The 20,218-nt window shown below is 32.7% G+C and overlaps 1 protein-coding gene and 2 long non-coding RNA genes across 7 annotated transcripts in view; 2 read left to right on the top strand and 1 right to left on the bottom strand.

Moving 5' to 3' along the window:
• The first annotated feature begins 549 nt into the window (after window positions 1–549).
• Window positions 550–10,851, top strand: LOC122710853. 4 transcript variants are annotated; one of them, XR_006346002.1, is made up of 8 exons: window positions 550–636; window positions 1,359–1,750; window positions 2,521–2,695; window positions 3,469–3,672; window positions 5,931–6,350; window positions 6,452–6,504; window positions 6,565–6,810; window positions 8,030–10,851. It is a non-coding gene; the product is annotated as an uncharacterized LOC122710853 (long non-coding RNA). The 4 variants fall into 4 exon arrangements; XR_006346001.1 differs by having other exon boundaries at window positions 2,563–3,672; XR_006346000.1 differs by having other exon boundaries at window positions 2,521–3,672; window positions 9,076–10,851.
• Window positions 10,852–11,014: 163 nt separating this feature from the next.
• LOC122710831 lies at window positions 11,015–15,031 on the top strand. The gene is made up of 4 exons (XR_006345996.1): window positions 11,015–11,964; window positions 12,034–12,385; window positions 12,592–13,217; window positions 14,096–15,031. It is a non-coding gene; the product is annotated as an uncharacterized LOC122710831 (long non-coding RNA).
• Window positions 15,032–16,914: 1,883 nt separating this feature from the next.
• LOC122710845 overlaps window positions 16,915–20,218 on the bottom strand; it is a 58,994-nt gene continuing 55,690 nt past the window's right edge. The window contains exons 1-2 of one of the 2 annotated variants that reach the window (XM_043928998.1): window positions 18,010–18,430; window positions 16,915–17,336 (exon numbers count right to left, since the gene is read on the bottom strand). In XM_043928998.1, the coding sequence (XP_043784933.1) occupies window positions 17,020–17,336; window positions 18,010–18,115 (423 nt within the window). In that variant the 5' untranslated portion in view covers window positions 18,116–18,430 and the 3' untranslated portion in view covers window positions 16,915–17,019. Of the gene's footprint in view, window positions 17,337–18,009; window positions 18,431–20,218 lie in introns of those variants that run through there. The other variant, XM_043928997.1, reaches the window with a different exon arrangement.

The raw sequence follows: 20,218 nt of genomic DNA, 5'->3' as shown, positions 1-20,218 counted from the left end.
GATTGGCACGTTCTTTTTTTTTCCTTTAAACATCAATCGAAACAAAATAAAATCCGTAGAAAATTTGCAACTTATTCTACTGAAAACGAAACGCGGGAATAAAGATATTACGATAATTTTTTACAGAAACCTGAAAGAATTATATGTACTTCATATATATATGAATAATAAACTTAACCTTATATTATGAAATAAATTTTTATGATCGTAAATTTCAAATATTTATACTTACAATAATTTAATTATAGAAGAAAATTTTTTATATAATTAAAGTTGTTAAATCATTACACAATCACTCAGAACTGATAGATTTTTCATAATAAGTCTTAACTAAAACAATTCTTTATTTTATAGATATTGCAAAGGAAATCATTTGCATTATGTAATATCTCAGTAGTGTGTTTTATAAATCAATTATTGATTAATTAAATATAAAATTATTCAAATAATACAGAGACAAAAAGTGATAATATAAATGAAGTAACTATTCGAACTTAAATCGTCTGAGCATAAATTACAATTAACCGTAGCATGCGTGCGCATCGCATGAGCGCACGCACGTGCAACTTACGGTATTAAATTCATCTCTGTATTTTATCGAAACGTGAAGAGTATTGCGTTGGAACAGGAATGCAGGTAATTATATTATACAAATCTTTGTGTCATTTTTTTTTATCAAATCCAATCGAAAATGTTTGTAGACAAATAATTAAATTGTCTAATAATTATTACGATGTAATTTGCATATTATGTAGTAGCCTTCAGATAATATTTAATTTTTACGAAAAAAAATTTACAAATGGCCGATTTATGATATTGATTTCGATGGAACAAAGATAAAATTAATTTTAAAAATTGTTCACATTATTTCATAGAATATATGTGATGATTACAAATGGATTCTATTTGTTCATTTTTTATCGTTAAATTAATAAAAAAATGTAACATATTGTTTTTATTTCTATAAAAAAATATTTCATACTTAAATAAAAGAAGAATTATTGATATATAGATTATATACAGTTATATAACTGTTTAAAATTTATTTTCGAAACATTTATCAAGTATGTACAATTTTTTATTTTTTATAGTATATAATATATATATATATATATATATATATATATATATTTCTTAAAATTTAAATTATCTCTTTTAAAAATTTTAAATAATATTATATAATAATTAAATTTCTTTAAATTGAAAATATAAATAGGTATAAAATATAAAAAAAATGAACACAAAACTTGATTATACCATTCTCAAATAAAAAAAAAAGATCTAAAAACTTAAAAAAATCTAAAGAAAACTTTAAAATATCAATATTTTTCTGATAACATTTTTAAAATCTGTTACAGCCTATTATAATATTTGATGCATGTGAAAGAAGATTATCAATTTCTTATTTGACTATTTCTTATCAAGTTAGCTTATGTTTCGTTACGATTATTCGGAGGAAAAAAAAAGAATACGAGTTTAATATTGTAATCCATGTGTATAAGTGAACGTTATTCATCACGTGTCAACTTCGTTCTTACCGATGGATTGGGTGTCGTATATCAACTTGTACCAATTACCGTCTGCCCGACGGTTAATTAAGGATTGGGGCAATGAGGCCCAGCGATGCAGTTTCCGTGATAATAATTATCTGCGATGGTAATTGAATAGATTGTTACGCCGTCGAGCAAATCGAGACATCGAAGAACCTAGAATAAAAAAGAATCAAGAAACTTTTGATGTTTTATTTATGGTAAGTATTATGGGAAGTGAATATATTATAGGAAGTGAATACTATTCTTAGGTTAGGAACGAAATTCTATGGAAATAAATTATTTGATAGATTATTCTTCTGTTACTTTTTATCTTGAACTCAAATTATTAATAATACGGAATAAATAAATAATAAAATAATATTGAAATATTAAAACAAGTAATATTATAATATAAAAATAATTTATAAAATGTTTTTTTTATTGAAATTAATTTATATTTAATTTTTAATATACATTTATAATATACATTTCTAATATATATCTAAATAGATATTTCTATTTTTTCATTAATGTCATCTATTTTGTAATGTACAAGTTTATTTGATACAGTAGATATAGAATAATTTGGTGGAGAATAATGGAACAAAAATAGTTAATCAATATTTATAAAAATTTAACAGAAGAAAAACAGTACTATTACTTTTTTTATATGTGTTTTGTTATATTATATATATATTATGTTATAATGATAAAAAAAAACATTTATACTTTACATTCTAAATTTTCTTCAATTTTAATTATTGAATTTATTTTTTAACATATTTTTTTATACATCTTAACTTCTTTATAAAAAAATATATACAATTGTCTTTTTTTATATATTTCTATAAAATTAATAAAATAATATAAAATAATATATAAAATAGAATAATTTTATCTGAAAAATAAGAAAAAATAAGTTTTCAATCATTATCTTTTTTTAAATATATTTTTTATAATATACTTCTAACATAATTTAACTTTTTAGATTACTCATCTTTTATCTGTATGTTTTTGAAATATCGGTAAGGTGAATAATTCTAGTAGCAAAGTTAGTAAGAAGGGAACGCTTGGTGAGGCGAACCTGCAGGCAAAACGACTGGACGAGATCATGTGGATGTATGTGAACACGAACAAGTAATACGTTCATAGACGAAGAAAAGGTAAGGGTGGCACGCGCGGCCCGCTTCTATCGCTTCCGGGCATCAGCGTGCTCGCGAGCCGCAGCTAATTGCTCTTTAATGCAAGCGAGCGAACGAGCGCGTTGCTTTTCTTAGATGCCGAGGGAAACTGACCGTCGTCGTCCTGTACGCTGTAAAAAAGAGAATACACGAGATTTATGTCGGCCCCCGGACTTTTCGTCACGCTTTGTTTAGGATACGGTTTTAGTTTTGAGAAAACTCTTGGGGCTTCTTCCTTCTTTTTAATTGCAACGGGTAACTGTGTCTTTGATATTGATCTAGAACTGGATAGACCACATAGTCGTTTAATAATTAGGGTATGTGCGTAGATTAGAAAATAGAAACTTTCCTGTTTAAAATGATCACGATATTAAGTAATTCGATAACATTAAAATTTTTTCTAAGTATTGTATATTAAATTCTATTTCAAATATTCGTAAATTTTTCATATTTCTTTAGTAGCGATACAAGTTTACAATTTTGATTTCTCTTGTTTTATAAACTTGATGGTTCGTTGAAATGATAATTCTTCATTGTTTCTTTTGTATAGTTAATAAAAAAAACAAGATAAATATAGTTTAAAAAAAAAAAGAAATATTAAAGTGATGTTCATTCAAAAATTTCTTCAATAATGCACATTAATTTACGTAGAATTTCAAAAATCGAGTATCGTTATGTAGTTTACACACGGAAGGAAGAAAAGAAGGCGAAGAGTAATCATTCTAATCATTCGGTTTACCCGATTTTTTTTTCAGGTCAGTCTCAGTTGTTTATTCAGCTCTGGGCCATTGGTAGTACATATAACACTGGCAACAAAAATGAAGGGTAGAAAGCTCGATTCGCCGAGGCATGACCAACAGAGTCCTGCAAAAGCTCATACATATGTAGACGACTCGGTCGGGACATCAGGAATCATGGGGAGGACCCTCCGGAAAAATGAATATGCAGCCCCATAAAAGGTATTATTTTATAAAATTTATCTCGGCAAGATATGTATTTTTCCATCGTTCATTCTCTATGTATCTAGTACACGTTAACGAGCTATACAGATGTGCTCTTGCGACTAACAACGTTTTTCAATATAAGAATTGACATAAAGTGATTTGATTATAAATAAGTTTGATTGATAAAGATTTATATTAATATTGAAAAGAGCCAGATATCGAAACCAATTTATTAAAGGGCTAATTTCTGGAAGAATTTAAAATTGTAATATATTCAATGTGTTATTACAATTTTTTTTTAAAGAATTCAATTTTTATTAATAAAATTTTTATTAATAAAATTATTCTTTAAAATAATTATATATTATATTTAAAATATTATATTCTTTAAAATAATTCTATTTCAAATATTCACAAATACTCACTTTTGGCATCATCGTGATTCAAACGAGCGTTTAAACGATTCCTCATTCACATCCAGCCGCAAGAAAGTAAAAAGTTTGACAAAGATTTAATTGTGAATCGGTTGGTATACATGGCGTTTTCCCCTTGTGAAGGGTTTGTGCCGTAGGGCGGCTGGTTCTATAAAATTGTAGCTTCTTGTCGTCACAGAGGAAACGAAACATTAAATCGACTCCGACGGAGGGGGCGGGCTGTTTCGGTGGGTGCGTCCGAGATTTCCTGTGTGGACTCTGGATGCTAGGAAGGATGACTTCCTACCTAGCTCACAGGGCGCGTCCATCGTGCGCGCTGGCGTCATCAAGATAGATTTATTCGATATAAGGAGGGAACGCGTAACAGGAATCCTTGCGCGGCCCCTTCTGTAAAACGCACGCGATCGTTTCTTTGCTTCTTTTCTATTTCGATTGGATTTGAAGTTCTCTTTGATTGGATTTTATTTCTTTAAAGATAAGATGAAGTACATAGTATATTGAGTACGAGTTTCTTGGAGAATCAATTTCATGAATAGTTTAATAAAGGAAAGAGATACTTCTTATTTTGAAATATTGTAATAGTGATTTCATTTATAGTATATATATTATAGTATATATATTGTATACTATATAATATATAATATTATAAATAGTTATTTTTATAAACTTTATTAAAATCTTCTATATTTTCAAGTAAAGTTTCTTGTTTTGTGCCATTTATTTTAGAGTTACAAGTTAACTATTGTACAATCAAGAGACATTATATATATTATCATAGCTTATGACTTCGATTAATATTTTTTTAGCTGTATAGTGACTATTATTTTTAAATCTTTTTAATCATAAGAAAGTCCAAATGTTCTGTTGATCAAATTTTAATGAAACTTTTATATAATGTTTTATTATCTTAACTAATTTTCTGAATTGAAACAAGAACCTGAATACTCTGCGATATCATGTGTGTTTGATCGAATATCGAAGACATACTTTTGATGATGTTCTACACATTTTTTTTTTATTATTTATTTTTTCTTGCAAACTTGAAATATCGCGATATCTAAACAACTTTATCATTAATGCAGCAGTAGCAGCGCATTACTAGGAATTTGTATATAATGGTGTTATGTACATATGTAATGCACCGGCCCACACATAATGGCGATATCATAAGATACGAACCAATAGCGGCAATTGTATGGAAATATGTATCTATGAATGAAGACACTTTCATTTATGAAACCAGATACTTATGTACCGGACACGGGCGTTGTAACATCCTGCTATTATATGTCCTTACCTACTCGTCCCCTCCTCCACTCCTTCCTCGTGGACTACGACTATCGTCTTCCTCGTCTCCTCCCTTCATCGTGCCATCTTTTGCTACCGTCATACGCTTTTATAGATTGACGTTCCCTCGTTGCTCGAGTTTATGCGCATTATTGATGAAATTCGTTCATTTTTTTTCTTGTAGGAGCAGCGATCTTCGATGAAAAATATGATTAATAATGAATAATAATGATTAGTTATAACTATTACCATAAATCATAATTTTTCATCGGATTATCTAAATTATTAGTGGATATTAGGATACAAAATTTATTGTACAAATTTCTGTAGTCGTAGATTAAAAAATTTTAGTTTGACAAAGATTTTGAAATGATTTTTAAAAATGAAATATGGAAAGAAAATTTGGGAACGAAGTTTTTGTAAAATAATCGGTTAAATTTTGAAAATAATTTGAAGAAGGAAATGTAGAAGATAAATTGTGGCAAGGAAATATGTTGCATAATAATTGATTAAATTTTTAAAAATATTGAGAAGACAATTTTTCTTTTTCAGTTTGTTCATTCATTCATTCATAATGTCGCCAAGGACGAGACTTCTCTGGCTTGTAGATTGTCAAGGTAGAAGGGACGAGTAGCAACCCTTCATCGAAGGAGGTGGCGAAGGAAGAAAGAAGAAAGAGGTGAAGCTAGGAGGGGAAGGGAAAGGAAAGAACGAGGCTGAATGCGGTGACTGTGACGCTTTCCGGTCAGGTGCCGCCCTGACGATCCTTCTCCTACCAACTTCCACTTGGATCCACTCATTCACTTACTTTTACCCTCCTTGATTTCTTCCTTCTACAACATCCTATTCGATAAAAAAAATAAAAAATAGAATGCACACAGAAAAAAACGGAAAATTATTCCTTTTTAAATCAAGATCATGAGACTTGAAGAAAAAACGGAATAATAAATTCGAAGTTTAAGTAATTGTTAGGTAAATTGTAATATTTTTGATTGTTTAAAATCTTCCAAGAAATATATATATATATATATTCTTTTTTAAGTTAAATTAATATTTTATTATCTGATTTTTAGATTTTTTGAATTGAAAAAGATGAAGAGAAGTAGGAAACAAATGAATTTCTCTGGTCAGTAATAGTCAGTTCGTGTTAAAAAAAATATAATGAGCGTTTCTTTCTATTTGCTAGGTTATTACCGTCGTAATTATCACGATGCCTCGGGAGGCCATTGTCACAATGAACGTCCGGAGTTTCCCTACGATTATCGTACCGAAAATCTCTTGCTGCCCAACCAACTTCTCGCCAGCTTCCTGCCTGCGACGGACAATGATTATTTGTCGCAACTACACCGTAAATTCTGTTATATAGGAAAGAAAATGGAAAATTAGTCGAAGGAATGATAACTTTCTATCCTGGTGATTGTCACCATTTGCGGTGAGAGATGTCGAATTTTTAAATTATAATTATGGATTTTATATGATACCTGTTTAAAGAATTGAATGAAGAATTCATCTTTTTTTGGGTAATATAAAATTATAATTACATTGGTATGTAATTTTTTTATCATATTCTTTAAAGTAAGTTCTTTAAAGTAATTTTCATTTTATATATATATTTTATATTATACCATAATAATAAATAAAATGTGTACAATTTTTTAAAATTTTATTTTTCTCATAATTTTCTAGATATCTGTAGCAAAAATTATCATAAATATATAATTATCTTTCTTTGTTACATATATACACATTAAATGTTTACATATTATATCAATCTCATAATCTATGTTAAATATATTTAAAATAGTCATTCCACTTATTTTTCTGCTTAATCCAAACTTATCTTAGCAGTCTAGAATTAACTTACACTAATTCTCCGAGAAACTTTGTCTACCTAAATATCTTAATCGAACTGCCTCTCGGAATAACCATAAAACTTTGCACATTAACGTTCCAACAATCCTCAAGAATCTTGAAACTGAAAAAAACACTCTGATTATTCGATGCTTGGTATTTTCGTAAAAGCAGGGCAATAATCTTGCACCTTGTCGTAGTTTCTCCGCGATTATCCTACCGAAAAATCTCTTCCTCTTCTCTCTGCACCATCGCTGGTCGGCTTCGACTTCCTGTGCCCGCCGGGTGGACAATGACCAGCACTTGCCGCAATGGCAACGGGGCAGACGCGCTTCTAATATCTGCTCGGCCGATCTAGTTCGCGGAAGCCGGCAATACCTGTGTATAAACGTAATGTATGTACGTGCACGCGCTCGAACATTCCCCCTGTACACATGCAACCACGCGACCATAAGCATTGCATACGTGTGTGCATGCACTTCTTTCTCTCCTCTTCTTCCTGTTTCCTTCGATTCGCGTGCAGTTCGGGGATATGTCGCTTTTCTCGTTTGAATTTATTTCGCGAACGAGAAATTTGATATTTCGATTTTTTCCATAGAGAGTTCGTTTTTGCAACGATAGACTGTTTGAATTAATTATTTTTAGATAGGAACTGTAAAGTTTACAGTCATTTTGAGATTAAAATAGAAATAATTTTATATGAAATCTTAAAATCTTTCTTTTCTAACTTTCTTTTTTTATTATCTTAAAAAATCCTATTAAAAAACTGGCTCTTTTATTAATTTCTCATTTTTTTTCAGAGCTTTAAAAATCTGCGAAAGCTTGGAAAAATGTGCTCCAAAAATCACCTTATTGATCTACAAGAGCTTTCACATGAGTTCATCAATCTTCATCTAAAAAAAGAAATCAACTTTATTAAGAAAGAAACTTACATTTCTTTCTTTTAATTATCCACAAATGATGATTTGAAAAACTGCCAAATCTCAAAGAAACCTGCTCCAAAAATCACCTGTCTCGTTTGATCAGAGCCTCGTCCCAGGTGGCCAGACTTGCATGCGTCTCATCCACTTCCTAGAGCGTGTATCCCCACGCAGCGACAGACACGCGTGACGCGTACACTCGCCAGGATGACTCGTGCTCTCTCGCGGCGTCGGGGGGAGCGCCGATTTGAACGTGGGTGAGGGGTAGGCGAGGAGGTGAAGGTGGAACACCTTCGGAGAGGGTTTCTGGAAGGAGGATATGATGGCTCGTGGCGTTATGCTCTGCGAGCTGTTATGCTCCTCGGGCACCACCGGACCATAAGCGAGGCTACTTCGCTCCCGTACGCTCGGCGCAACAGCCGCCACGTTTCTTGTTATATTAGCGCATCGGCGTCGCCTGACTAAAGCCGGAGAATTGCCTTCTATGCGAATCTTCTTCGCATGAACTCCTTCATTCTTATGTTTCTTTCCAGTTTTCTATTGGAAGAAATTTTGATTTTGAAGATGATTAAAAGGGAAAGATTAAAAACTTCATATGAAAATTATAATTTTATAAGTTGATAGTAGTTTGATAATAATAGTAATGCTATTGCTATTATTACATACATTGTAATATGTGCAACAGTTTTGAAAAGACTGAATATAATATAATATAAATTATTATGTTTAATTAAATTATATTATGTTTTATATTATAATATAATATAAAACAGAGCAATAATCACATGAATAAACAAATATATTCTCCAATTTTCAAGAGAATTCTATTTTTCAAATAAAAATCTACTAATTTAAATATAAGGAATTAAATAAAAATAGATAAAAATCGATATTATAATACGATATTAATATATGACTCTTTATAGGTACACTGTCCTACAACAACAGAATATTTCAACCAGCAAAATTCAGTGGAGTCAGACGCCAATGGATCTAGGCACGAGCCACGAGTCTGCGTCGAATATGCCTCGCAGTCTCTGACCCGCAGTTCCTCTCGGGGTACAATGTTCCGGGGAGGCGGAGGTGGACGAACAGCACGAGGAGGCGGAGGTGGAGGAAGATGGCGCGAGAGGAGAAGCGGTGGAAGGAGCGTATTCAGCGTTCAGCATGCGTAAGGAGCGCTGTGTGGCATTATGCATGGGCCCGTAAGGCTGGCCTGAAACGAGCGAATAAGAAAGTAGTTAAGGCCTCGACTGGCGGAGGTGGTTGCACGTATCGGGGCATTAGTTACTGGAGGAGGAGGAGAGGCCTGCTGCCACGCGCTGCCTGTCTCTCCTCTCTCTTCTGATGCGCCTCTTCGCTTCTCCTCCACTGTCACTTCCTCTTCCCTCTTCGATTCAACCATCTATACTACTCTTTCTAATTCTTTTCTTTTTTTTTTTTTTTTTTTACTCTTCTTCGTCGTTGATAGAATGCTAGCCTTCCATTTTCTTTCTGTATGTTATACTACTTGACAACGCCATCTTACTTAATGTTTTTCTTCTTTCGACACTCTTGTTCTTGCATTATCTTTATCTATATTCCATATTATTCAATAATCGATTCTATAATTACTTTCTGTTTTACTAGAAAATATTCTATTTTTCATTGTTTTTAATCTCTCAGATTTCTCAGAAGCTTTTCTTAAATCTTTTTCTCTTTTTTCTTTAAATCTCTCTTTATTTTAATGGTATTGCGTTACAATCTTCTGTCACCTTTCAGCCCTCCATACCATTCCTTCATCTAGCTCGAGCGATTCTCCATGCTGTAATGTGTAACAACGACTCGTCACACTCTGCTTGTCGGCGCACACGATAATTGCCCTCATTATAGTTATTTAAAAAGCGCTGCCGCCTCCTCCGCGGCGATCGAGCCGCGATATAAGGACACGGCTACCCGTTCGCGCGAGTTAATCGAGGCTGGATAATAAGAAGGAGAAAAGAAAAGAAGAAAAGAAAAGGGAAGAAAAGAGAATAAAGAAAAAAGAAAAAGAAGAAAATTGACCAAATATGGTCGTGTGCCTTCATTGTATTATCGTAACTCTGTCACGTTACCATAGGCAGTTTCAGCCTTTTCTTTTTCTTTTCTCCGCCATCTTCTTTCTGTCCATCCTCCTATCCCTCTTTTGCTGTTTTTTTTTTTTTTCATTATCCATCCAGCCAGGCCATTGTTCCGGTTTGGAGATTTTAAAACGAATACAGTTGGCTCTCGGCTGTTGGCCAGCTTAAGAGAACCAGATAAAGACGTGATTCTTTTATTAATTTGTGCCTCTTTTTTTTTTGCCCGCTCCTCTTTTTCTCATTACGTTTCCTCTTCTTTTATTACGCGATATAAAACGGGGATGAATCAACGGCAACTCCGTAATAAGAGATTAATGGGGTTTAATTAGGAAGCGGGATCGCAATTATCATGTGCAATGAAAGTTTCCCGTAATTGGGGAATTAAATGCACCGCGGTAGATAAATTGACGGAGATTGTGCCGGGGGTTGGGGTCTTTTCGCCGTGGAGCCAGTGCACTCGTTAAATCGCACGAATCTTTCCATCGTGATCAATTTGTTTCTCAACATTGTGGTATTTATCATGCCATTGTGCTATAAAATAATTTATTAATTTTTTATCTTTTGGAATTATCATTATTTTTTGTTTCTAAACTCTTCGAAATTTCAGTTTCTTTGTTTTTATTAAAAAGAATATCGTAATTTTGTAAATGCTCTTTTTTCTTTTAAAATTTGTTTTTTATGAATATCCCCTTTTTTAAATTTCTATTTATTATTAATAATCTTAATAGATAATTGATCATAAAAATATTTAATTAATTAGATATCTTTTATGAAAAATTATACATTAGTAAAAAAAAAATATCTCTTTATAAATCGTTTCCATGATTTCATTTTAGAACAGAAGTTTGATAGTTTGAAAATGGATCCTTTTCTTCTTCGTTTATCTGTAAATTATATAAAAATCTTAAACAGAATAATAGAAGAATGAAATGATTAATTTCTATTTTGAGTTTCAATGTAATTTCGAGAACAAATTCATCTTTAGTATTATTACAAATGTATAAAATTCTCTTTTGCGCATTGGATGCTCTTGATTTTATGGTCCGACGATGCCACAACTTTGCGAATGTTGCAGCTTTTAGACACTTTGCGCGTTATTAACGGTTTGCCGCGAATCACGAACCGTGCTATATTTGTATATACATCGAGTACCGCCTCTAACGGTAAACGGCCGAGCAAATTCTAGGGTGGGCGATAATTAAACACTGTAGCTATATATTGTCGGATCAACCGCGTTTTCCTCCACCCTGTGCACGTTGGATTATCAACTAATAACTAAGATCCATTGCGATATCCTCTACCGCCTTCGGCCATCTTTGAAATTCATATCTAGTCTAATCGAATTACGTTCTCTGCCAATTTCCATGTCAGATTTCTAATGAATTTGTTTTTAGAATATCTACCATCTTAATTCTATCGATTAATGTACGATTACGATATAAAACGAGTGTGAATAACGAGATATTGATAGTTAATAAGTCGAAAAGCTTTCTCGAGAATTTCGAGTAATCGATATTTTCAACGATATTCGATATGCCATTGAATCTTCGCGGGGTAGATCATATGTCCGCGAATACATATTGGCGCTCGCGTCGACGTATAAATTATTCATACAGTTTGTGAAGCGAATCTTTCATTCGACTTTAATTTATAATATAACGGCTGATTGTTGTACCGTTGCTCCATCGAATATTAGTTAAAAGAAACTGTTTAAAGGTGATTACTATTTTCTCTGGATTAATGCTAAGTGATAATTTTCTATTGAATCAATCGATTATTTGATAGTGATAGGTTATGGTACGAATGATGATAATTTGGAAGCATATTTAATATATTTGGAATATTATTTTTAATTAAAATCATCCTGCGGAGAGTTCTCACGAAAATAAAGATAAAAGGATATTCTGGACCATCATATTATCAAGAGATATATTTGTGTCTTCACAATGTGATTTCCGCATTTCTGTTTATGGAAGGAAGGTTTTATCTGGTTGAATCGTCCTCACGATTCCGACGGACGCAGCGCGTGCGATGCATTTTTAAGATTGAAAAGATGTTCCCATTACAAAAACGATCAAAATAGCGATTAATTGAAAAAAAAAGAATATTAATTGCTAACATTTTCTTTTGAGAATGTGTAAGAAACCTCATAACTATTTACTTTTTCAATGTTAATATTTTTAATTTCCTTAATGAAAAATTAATTATATATTAAAATTTAGAAATTTTTGAACCGTTATATAATAATAATAATAATAATTTAGAAAGACAAAAATAATGCAATGACCTTTTGATTAATATTGATATGTATATTGCACTCAAAATTATATTTCTTTTTCACAGAATTTATTTCGCATTACATTACAAAATATCAAAAGGATTAAAATTAACATAAAAAAGTATAAATATTTTTAATGAAAAATATATATAATTTCTGAATATTCAACTAAATAGACAATTCATTTTAAAAGAAGAAGATCCATTTTCTATTTAATTGGCTAATTGAACTGGGCTAGAAAGGTTAATACTCAACTATATAAACATTAGATAAGCGAATCGAGATCAAAAAGCAAAAAAAGAGGCGAAACTAAGCCGAGGATACGATGAAACTGCGTTTAGCCACGACATCGAAAGAAGCGGGAGCAGCAGCATTCCGCAGGGCATAACTTAAGCGAGCCCTGAGCTCACGAAGGGAAGAGACGGGTCACGACGCCATGTGTGCGGCCTACCAACCACACCCACCACCTATTTATTTATGTCTACCTCACGGCTTTTTGTTCGTACCTTCGAGCTTTCATTGCACCGTGAACAACATGAACAATCGAGGAGAGCCGCCTGCTCTACTGGAAAAATCTTCTTCCCGAAGGAATCGTCCTTCGAGCAAGCCCGTTTCGAGTTATTTGTAAAACATTGCTCGCAAAGAACGCTCTTGCTATCTTGAAAAATAGAATATTACGATGAATAATATGGTAAAATATATCTCTCTTGTTCGAATTTTGAAAGTTTATTACTAATTAAATAAATAAGAAAATTATACCATGAAAGTGATATAGAAAGTTACTATTATGGATAGGATATGAAATATTCAAGAACATTGTTTTTGTAGTAAATTGTTGATGAATCGATAAACAATTGAGAGGATTTATACTTAGAAATTATAAAACATTGGAATATATATATATATTTTTATAAAATAAATCAAAATATATGAATATAATTTGACAATGTATGATATATTTTTGAATGAGTATATCAGAATATAAGGACTTATCATATAATGTGTATATAACTTATCATATAATGAATATATGACTTATCATATAATGAATATATAAAAATTTGCATCTAAGTTATTAATGTCCTTTATAAAAACAATCTCAATCTATCTTGTTCTAAATCATTTCAATCGAGTTTTAAGTTTTAGGAGTTTCTTCAATCATATAAAAATATAATACTTTAAAAAATAATTTTGAATCATCCTATATATTCTAAACAATGTCTTTGGATGAACTTTTACAAAGAATTATTTAATCTCTTATTTGCAATATATTCAATATTATATTTCTATAAATATTTCTTAAAGAAATGTTCATTTCTTCTTGTTCATCAATCATTTCATTTGTAATATCTACTTACTAATAGTTTACATATATTTTTTAATTTCTATATTTGATAAAATCAAATTCATCAATCTTCATTCTAAAGAAAATTCATTTTAAGTTAAAAATAACAAATATCAAAACATTATTTATCACCATTAACTGATCATATCTACTCCATTAAGAGTATACTGAAAAGAAATCATTATCACCACCTTCTAATATCTTCCTTCTCTCAAATGCTTCAGGATATCAGGCGCTGGTATAAAATCGATCTTCCGTTTCCGGCGAAGACACGGAGGCCGTTGCCATGATTTTTCCCTTGAGGAGCATGGTTGGCCGGGGTCAGGTTCTATCGAAGGCTCCAGTTGAACGTTTTCTAAGGCCGTGTGCAACGCCGTTCATGACTTAACACGGTGCTTGGGTTCGGCTGTGCTTTGGCGGTTCAGGCCTACTCGGGACAATGCCGCATTGTTTCATCGTCGTAGCTATCTAGTCGGCACGGTAGCGGTCCCGAACGATGTTTATTATCCTCTTGCGCAACAAAACAAAATGCCCCCGGTGTTATATTATCCTCTGGTTCGTGGTCGAATCAGTTTCCCATATAAAATCCACGTAAAACGCCGCGGACTCCATCGTAACTTCGATCCAGCCACGACGAGAGAGGTTGTTCCGCGCCATCGGGGTGTCCTTGGTGCCATCGAGCATTTGCAGGATTACTTGGAAAATCCGGATGGCCTGTGGATAGATCGTCCACTGCAGATCTGAAAAATAAGTTAAAATATATATTAGAGAAATTAAATATTTGCACAAAAAAATATTATTTGAAGATCCTATTTGTATTAATGGATACTACATGAAGAAGTTTTGTGAGGATGAAAAGTCTGCCATCGAGCATTTGCAGGATTACTTGGAAAATCCGGATAGATTGTCCACTCAAGTTCTGTGGATAGATTGTCCTGCAGATCCATTGCAGATCTGAAAAATAAGTTAAAATATATATTAGAGAAATTAAATATTTCCACAAGAAAATATTATTTGAAGATCCTATTTGTATTAATGGATGCTACATGAAGAAGTTTTGTGAGGATGAAAGGTCTGTCTTTTGAAAATTATTTAATGTGGAGTTGAGGAAAATGTTAAAAAATTGAATTATTTTTATGAATAAGTATATAAATATATTATTTTAATTGATTTCAGAATTAATGATAAATGTTATTTGTTATTTATATCTGAATTTGATGTCATATAATGTAATAAGCATTGAAAATGATTATCATTAACCATTACTTGCAAAGTCCAAAATATACTTATTTAAAAAATCTGTTCTAATGTCGAAATGATATAATATCATTGACTTTAATACTAAATTATATGTATACATATATAGATATTATTGATATTTATCTATTATTCTTTTATTATCTTTTTTTTTCAGTGAACAATTAAACTATCTTCGTGATAAGAGAATTAAATATAATTTTCCACAAGTGGTAATTATACTATTTGAGAAACTTTGTTTCACCTTCTGAAAAAAAATTTTACGATAAATCTTACATGCAACTTTTCACAATCCTTAACGCAAGAGATTTCAAAGATTACTTTCAAACTAAGAAACCTTGACAAATTTACAAACTACTACAAAAGATACAATATCCTTCCTACAACAGTTTCATCTCTCATCGTAGTGGTCCTTGAAAAAGAAAAAAACATCTAACACAAGTCCATATACTAATAAATACAACTATCATCAATGATAAACAGTTAATAAATAATTTCTAATTAGCCTGTTGCGGTGTTTTCGCTATTATCATACTGACTAATTAATTGAGGAAACTCCACTATATCTCACGCATCCTAACTGCATCGTACGAGGCCTTCGTTGACCAGTCTATGAAAAAGGAGGGAAAATCAAGCTTGGAAGGAAAAACAAAAGGAGACAGAGACGAGTGGAAAAAGAAGACGAACAAAGAAGAAAAGAAAAGAAAAAAAAAAAAGAATTAGAAAAGCTTTAGTGCCCATTGTCCGAGCCGGTGAAAGCGAGCCGTTTCCAGATTTGATCTCCGATTAGCCTTGGCACGATTCGATGGAAATCAACGGAGAACGAGCGTGTGCGTTCTCTCTTTTCCCCGTTTTATCTCGCCACCGCGAGGAAAACATGGAGCAAAACATGGAGCAAAACATCGATCGAGGATGGTGGCAAAAGAGGCAAAGGCGAAAGGTAGCGGTAGCGCGATGGCCCCCGCGGTTTTCTTATTTCCATGAAAATCGCCCGCTCCGATCCCCGACGACAATGCCATTCCGGTGTTTTAAATGCAAATCCGCGAAAGGAAAAACCGTAAGGGCATTATAATTTATATTACTACATGTGGCAGCGCCACTTCCGGCGAGAGAGCATAGGCGCAGTTCCGGTCAGCTCGGCCTGGAGATCCTACATCGCCAGATTATGAGCCCATGCCGCTTTTACAATGGATCGTCTGCCCTGACTCATACGTCAGCGGGAATAATTTTCGTTGGCATACGCGTGTGTATGGATCTATACACGTAAGCAACGTCGTCGTAGATGGGGCTGAAAGGAAAAGAAAAAAAAAAAAAAAAAAAAATATCGTACGATCTCTGACAGGGTAAAAGTTCCTGGCACGTGTTCGATGTACTCGATAGATTCCTCGAGCCACGACCTCGACGATCGACTGCCGACAGACTTTCCGTGGCTTCGTTGTGGAATCATGGATGGGTTATAATTGTCTCAATTTTTGACTTTTTTCTGAATAATTTTGCAAGTATTCAATTTTATTCTTTTTTTTTTTGTAAACGTGTCAATATAGCACGTTTAAAATAAAATCGATAGATTTCATGTAAAAATTTATTTCTATGATATGATACTATACATGGTATAGTAATAAGATTTCGTTAACTATTATTTTTTAATAATAACAATCTCGTTAAGTCTATCTGTTATAAATGTCAATGCAAATAAACACGAATTTTTGCTATGGCATAAAGAATATATGATAAATTTAAGTCTGTTAAATATATTTTAAAGGATATTTTTAAGATTAACTTTTAATTTAATAACTTTTAGTCAACTTTATTTTATAACTTGTTTATAATAAGCAAAATTTCTCTTAATGTTTATAATAGGCTTTTGAAATTTTTTATATCTTTCAGAAGATCAAAGTGCAAATTGGCAATTTTTGATAAAATCTACGATCTTCTGAACCGTATTCTGAAATCGAGAAAAATTCACTTTGGCTTCTTCCACTGATTTTGATTTGTAAATAGCAGTAATGTATGCAGCTGTCAATTCGGTGACCAATCTTTGTGCTCTTCTGGTTGCAGCCTCGATCGAACCTGATGGCGTTTTGATACTTTGTGCCGTTCTTACGATTTCCTCTTTGACAAGTTTCACCAGCAATTCGTCATCCTTTTCGTTCGAATTTTCCGTGGAGATTATGCGAAAAATCTTTCTGATAGCTTCGTCTGCTATACCTGAAACAAGCAATAAGAAGCTTCTTGAAATAACCAACAATTTTATTTTTCTTTCTTTGATCTTTTTCAATCATTTTTAGAATTTATTGAAGTAACCTTCGATATTTCTCTTTATTCCTTCAAAACTTTTACTTTTGAGAAAATGAAAAAAGTATAATATAAAAAAAAGTATATATAAAAAAAATCCTATTGATCATTAGCTATATAAAATATAGAATAAAACACTCATGATTCTAACAAAAAATATATATAAAATTTATTCTGAAAGAACTCTAACAAAAGGAATCATTTATTCAAACTCGTTTATTAAAATTTATATAATAATTTTCCATAACTTTCCAAATTTCACTTCTACTTCTGCAAGAGTAATTAATTTAAAATTTTTTCCTCTCTTTAATTTAACCGTTCGAAATTTATTTATTAAATTCCAATTATACAATTTAACATAACTTTTACATTTTCTCAATAAAAAAAAAAAAAAAAAAGATAAATAAATTCTACATTCCAATCGCGTATAAAAGAACAGAAGACATTTAATCCATCTATGAATTACCGAATTATTTTACAAGCAGCGATAAAAAGAACAAAGGAAAACCTTTCGGATCACCAAGACTTCCCTTGTCACACATCCTCACAAAAGAATCTCGAATCGAAGGGAGAATATATCGTTCACCTGCCGCTGTTGCCCTTCTCTCGATCGATCCACGTGGATCGATCCCGGTGGATCGTGGCACGCTCCAAACTGCAATAACGATCGCGATCGATACGAGGTTTGCCATCCTTCCATCGGTCGAAACTGCCACTCGCGCGACATTTCATTTTCTCTTTTTATACATCGTATCGTGTTCCTCTTGCACGTCCATGATGTAAATTGTAATTTCTCGTTCGTCGTCGGGGACCGATCATTACGAATGATTGCGATGAGTGTCATTAAAAGAAAAAGACAGAAGGGAAAGTGGAGCAACGCGACGCAGTAAAAGTATATATTGTTTTGATTTTCACGTTGAGCCGAGTTGGAAGGAGAAAAAGAATGGTCTGCCTGATGGAAAATTATAATCACGTGAAAGCGCAAAGTGCTGTTGGGGAAGCACCGTTTCTCGTGTAAACTTTGCTTTTGTAAAATTCTTATAAAAATAAAATTTATCGTTCGTACCACGTGGAATATATATATATATATATATATCTTTTCTTCCTGTATGGAAATGGAGTTTGAATTAGAAAATCTGTGGCTAGTAGTAGTAGAAGATTTGTGGTTAACCAAAACTTTCTACAACATTTTTCATCGAATAAAGTGAAAGATACTTTTAATACGTTTTTAAGTAGCATTTTTAAACATTTATTTCGAATTGAACATTCAAATTGAAGTAGAATTTTTTCAAAGAAATATTTCAGAAATAAGAAACGAGATTTCGAATTTCACATCTCCATCTTTTTCCCCTTTCTTATTTTTATATCACGATATCAAACATGAAATAAATATTATTGAAGATTGTGCAGTGCGTTTCTGTAACGATTCGGACGACTTTCCTCGGCAGGACAACGGGCTCAACAGGTCGCCGATTCCCCCTCGAAAAACGCAGAACCAGTGCCGATGCTAGCCGGCGGTAAAAGTGCGTGAACATAGGGAGGGAGTGCATCCAGCCATGATTCCTCCTCACCGATTTTTACCCCCTTCCTGTCCCCTATATACTCCCCCATTGAAGCGACGGCTCGACGGCTCGCGATTTTAAACTCTGCATTCGTGTTTCGCAAAAGACGAATATACTTTCACCGATTAAACGCGAATCCATTTCGTTCCAAAATTTCTTACATCGATTCAAAAAATACTTTCATGCATCCAAATTACACGAATAAATTACTTAATATTCGAGTAAAACAAACTCCTACTATCGATATATAGTATATTTAAATTTCTTTGATCCTCGTCATAACGAACAATAAGATTCCAATTTCTATATAGAATAAATATCGTCGTAAAGAATAAAAATTGTTGAAAACGATCATTTTCCTCGATGGAGGGGCAACGAAACGGCGATCCCGAACATTTGGTCTCGGTTTTCGCAACCTCTGGAGCCTCGCCTCCTCGAGCCTCCTTCGGGGCTGGGAAAAAAAAAAGCGGGAAAACACCGTCCGATTATCGTCGTTGTCGCAACGTCGGCTTAGGAAAAGGAGACGCCGCAGGATGTCGGGATAATACACATTATAGGCCGGCCATTATTACGCAGAAGCGCTCTCTGCCTCTTTCCACAACGGCGAGCCGGAAGGCCGACTCCCGCGTGTCTGCTTTTCCTGCATGAATGAAATGTAATTTAAGCTTACTCAAGTACCCGTATTTCCATTCATCCCACATTCGCGTGCACAAGACTCTCCTCTACGGTGTCTGGATCGCCATGGGGGACAAACTGACTCACTCTCAAATCTCTACGACAATGAGTTTCGTTTCGATTATTGTACGCCTGTGTATGATTTATCGTTTTCAACGTTGTTTTCGAGAGAGAAAATGATTTACCGAGGAAGAGAAGGCGATTCCTTTCCTCGTTGCGAAAACGTTTTCATCAAATTGTTTATCTTCTTTTTGAAATTTTTGAAGATTGAAAATATATAGTTTTTGAACAAGCTAAAAAAGTTTATCTTGAAATTTTATCAGTGATATCTCTAAAACAAAAATTTCTACCCAGATCCTTCGTTACTTTAATTATCATTAAAAGTATTGAAATTTGTAATAATTTTTACAAACAGATTACTCCGTTATCTTATTACTCGTATATAGTATAAAAAAAAAAAAAAAATTACGTGAGAAAAATTCAAGTATTCGAATCGCCCACGTCACCAGGAACAAACAGAATATCGATCTCGCGTACGATCTCGATTACGATCTTATC

The sequence above is a fragment of the Apis laboriosa genome, unplaced genomic scaffold (assembly GCF_014066325.1).
Source record: "Apis laboriosa isolate Shangri-la unplaced genomic scaffold, ASM1406632v1 scaffold158_cov153, whole genome shotgun sequence".
NCBI classification, from domain to species: Eukaryota; Metazoa; Arthropoda; class Insecta; order Hymenoptera; family Apidae; genus Apis; species Apis laboriosa.
This window is presented reverse-complemented; position numbering and strand designations above follow the sequence as displayed.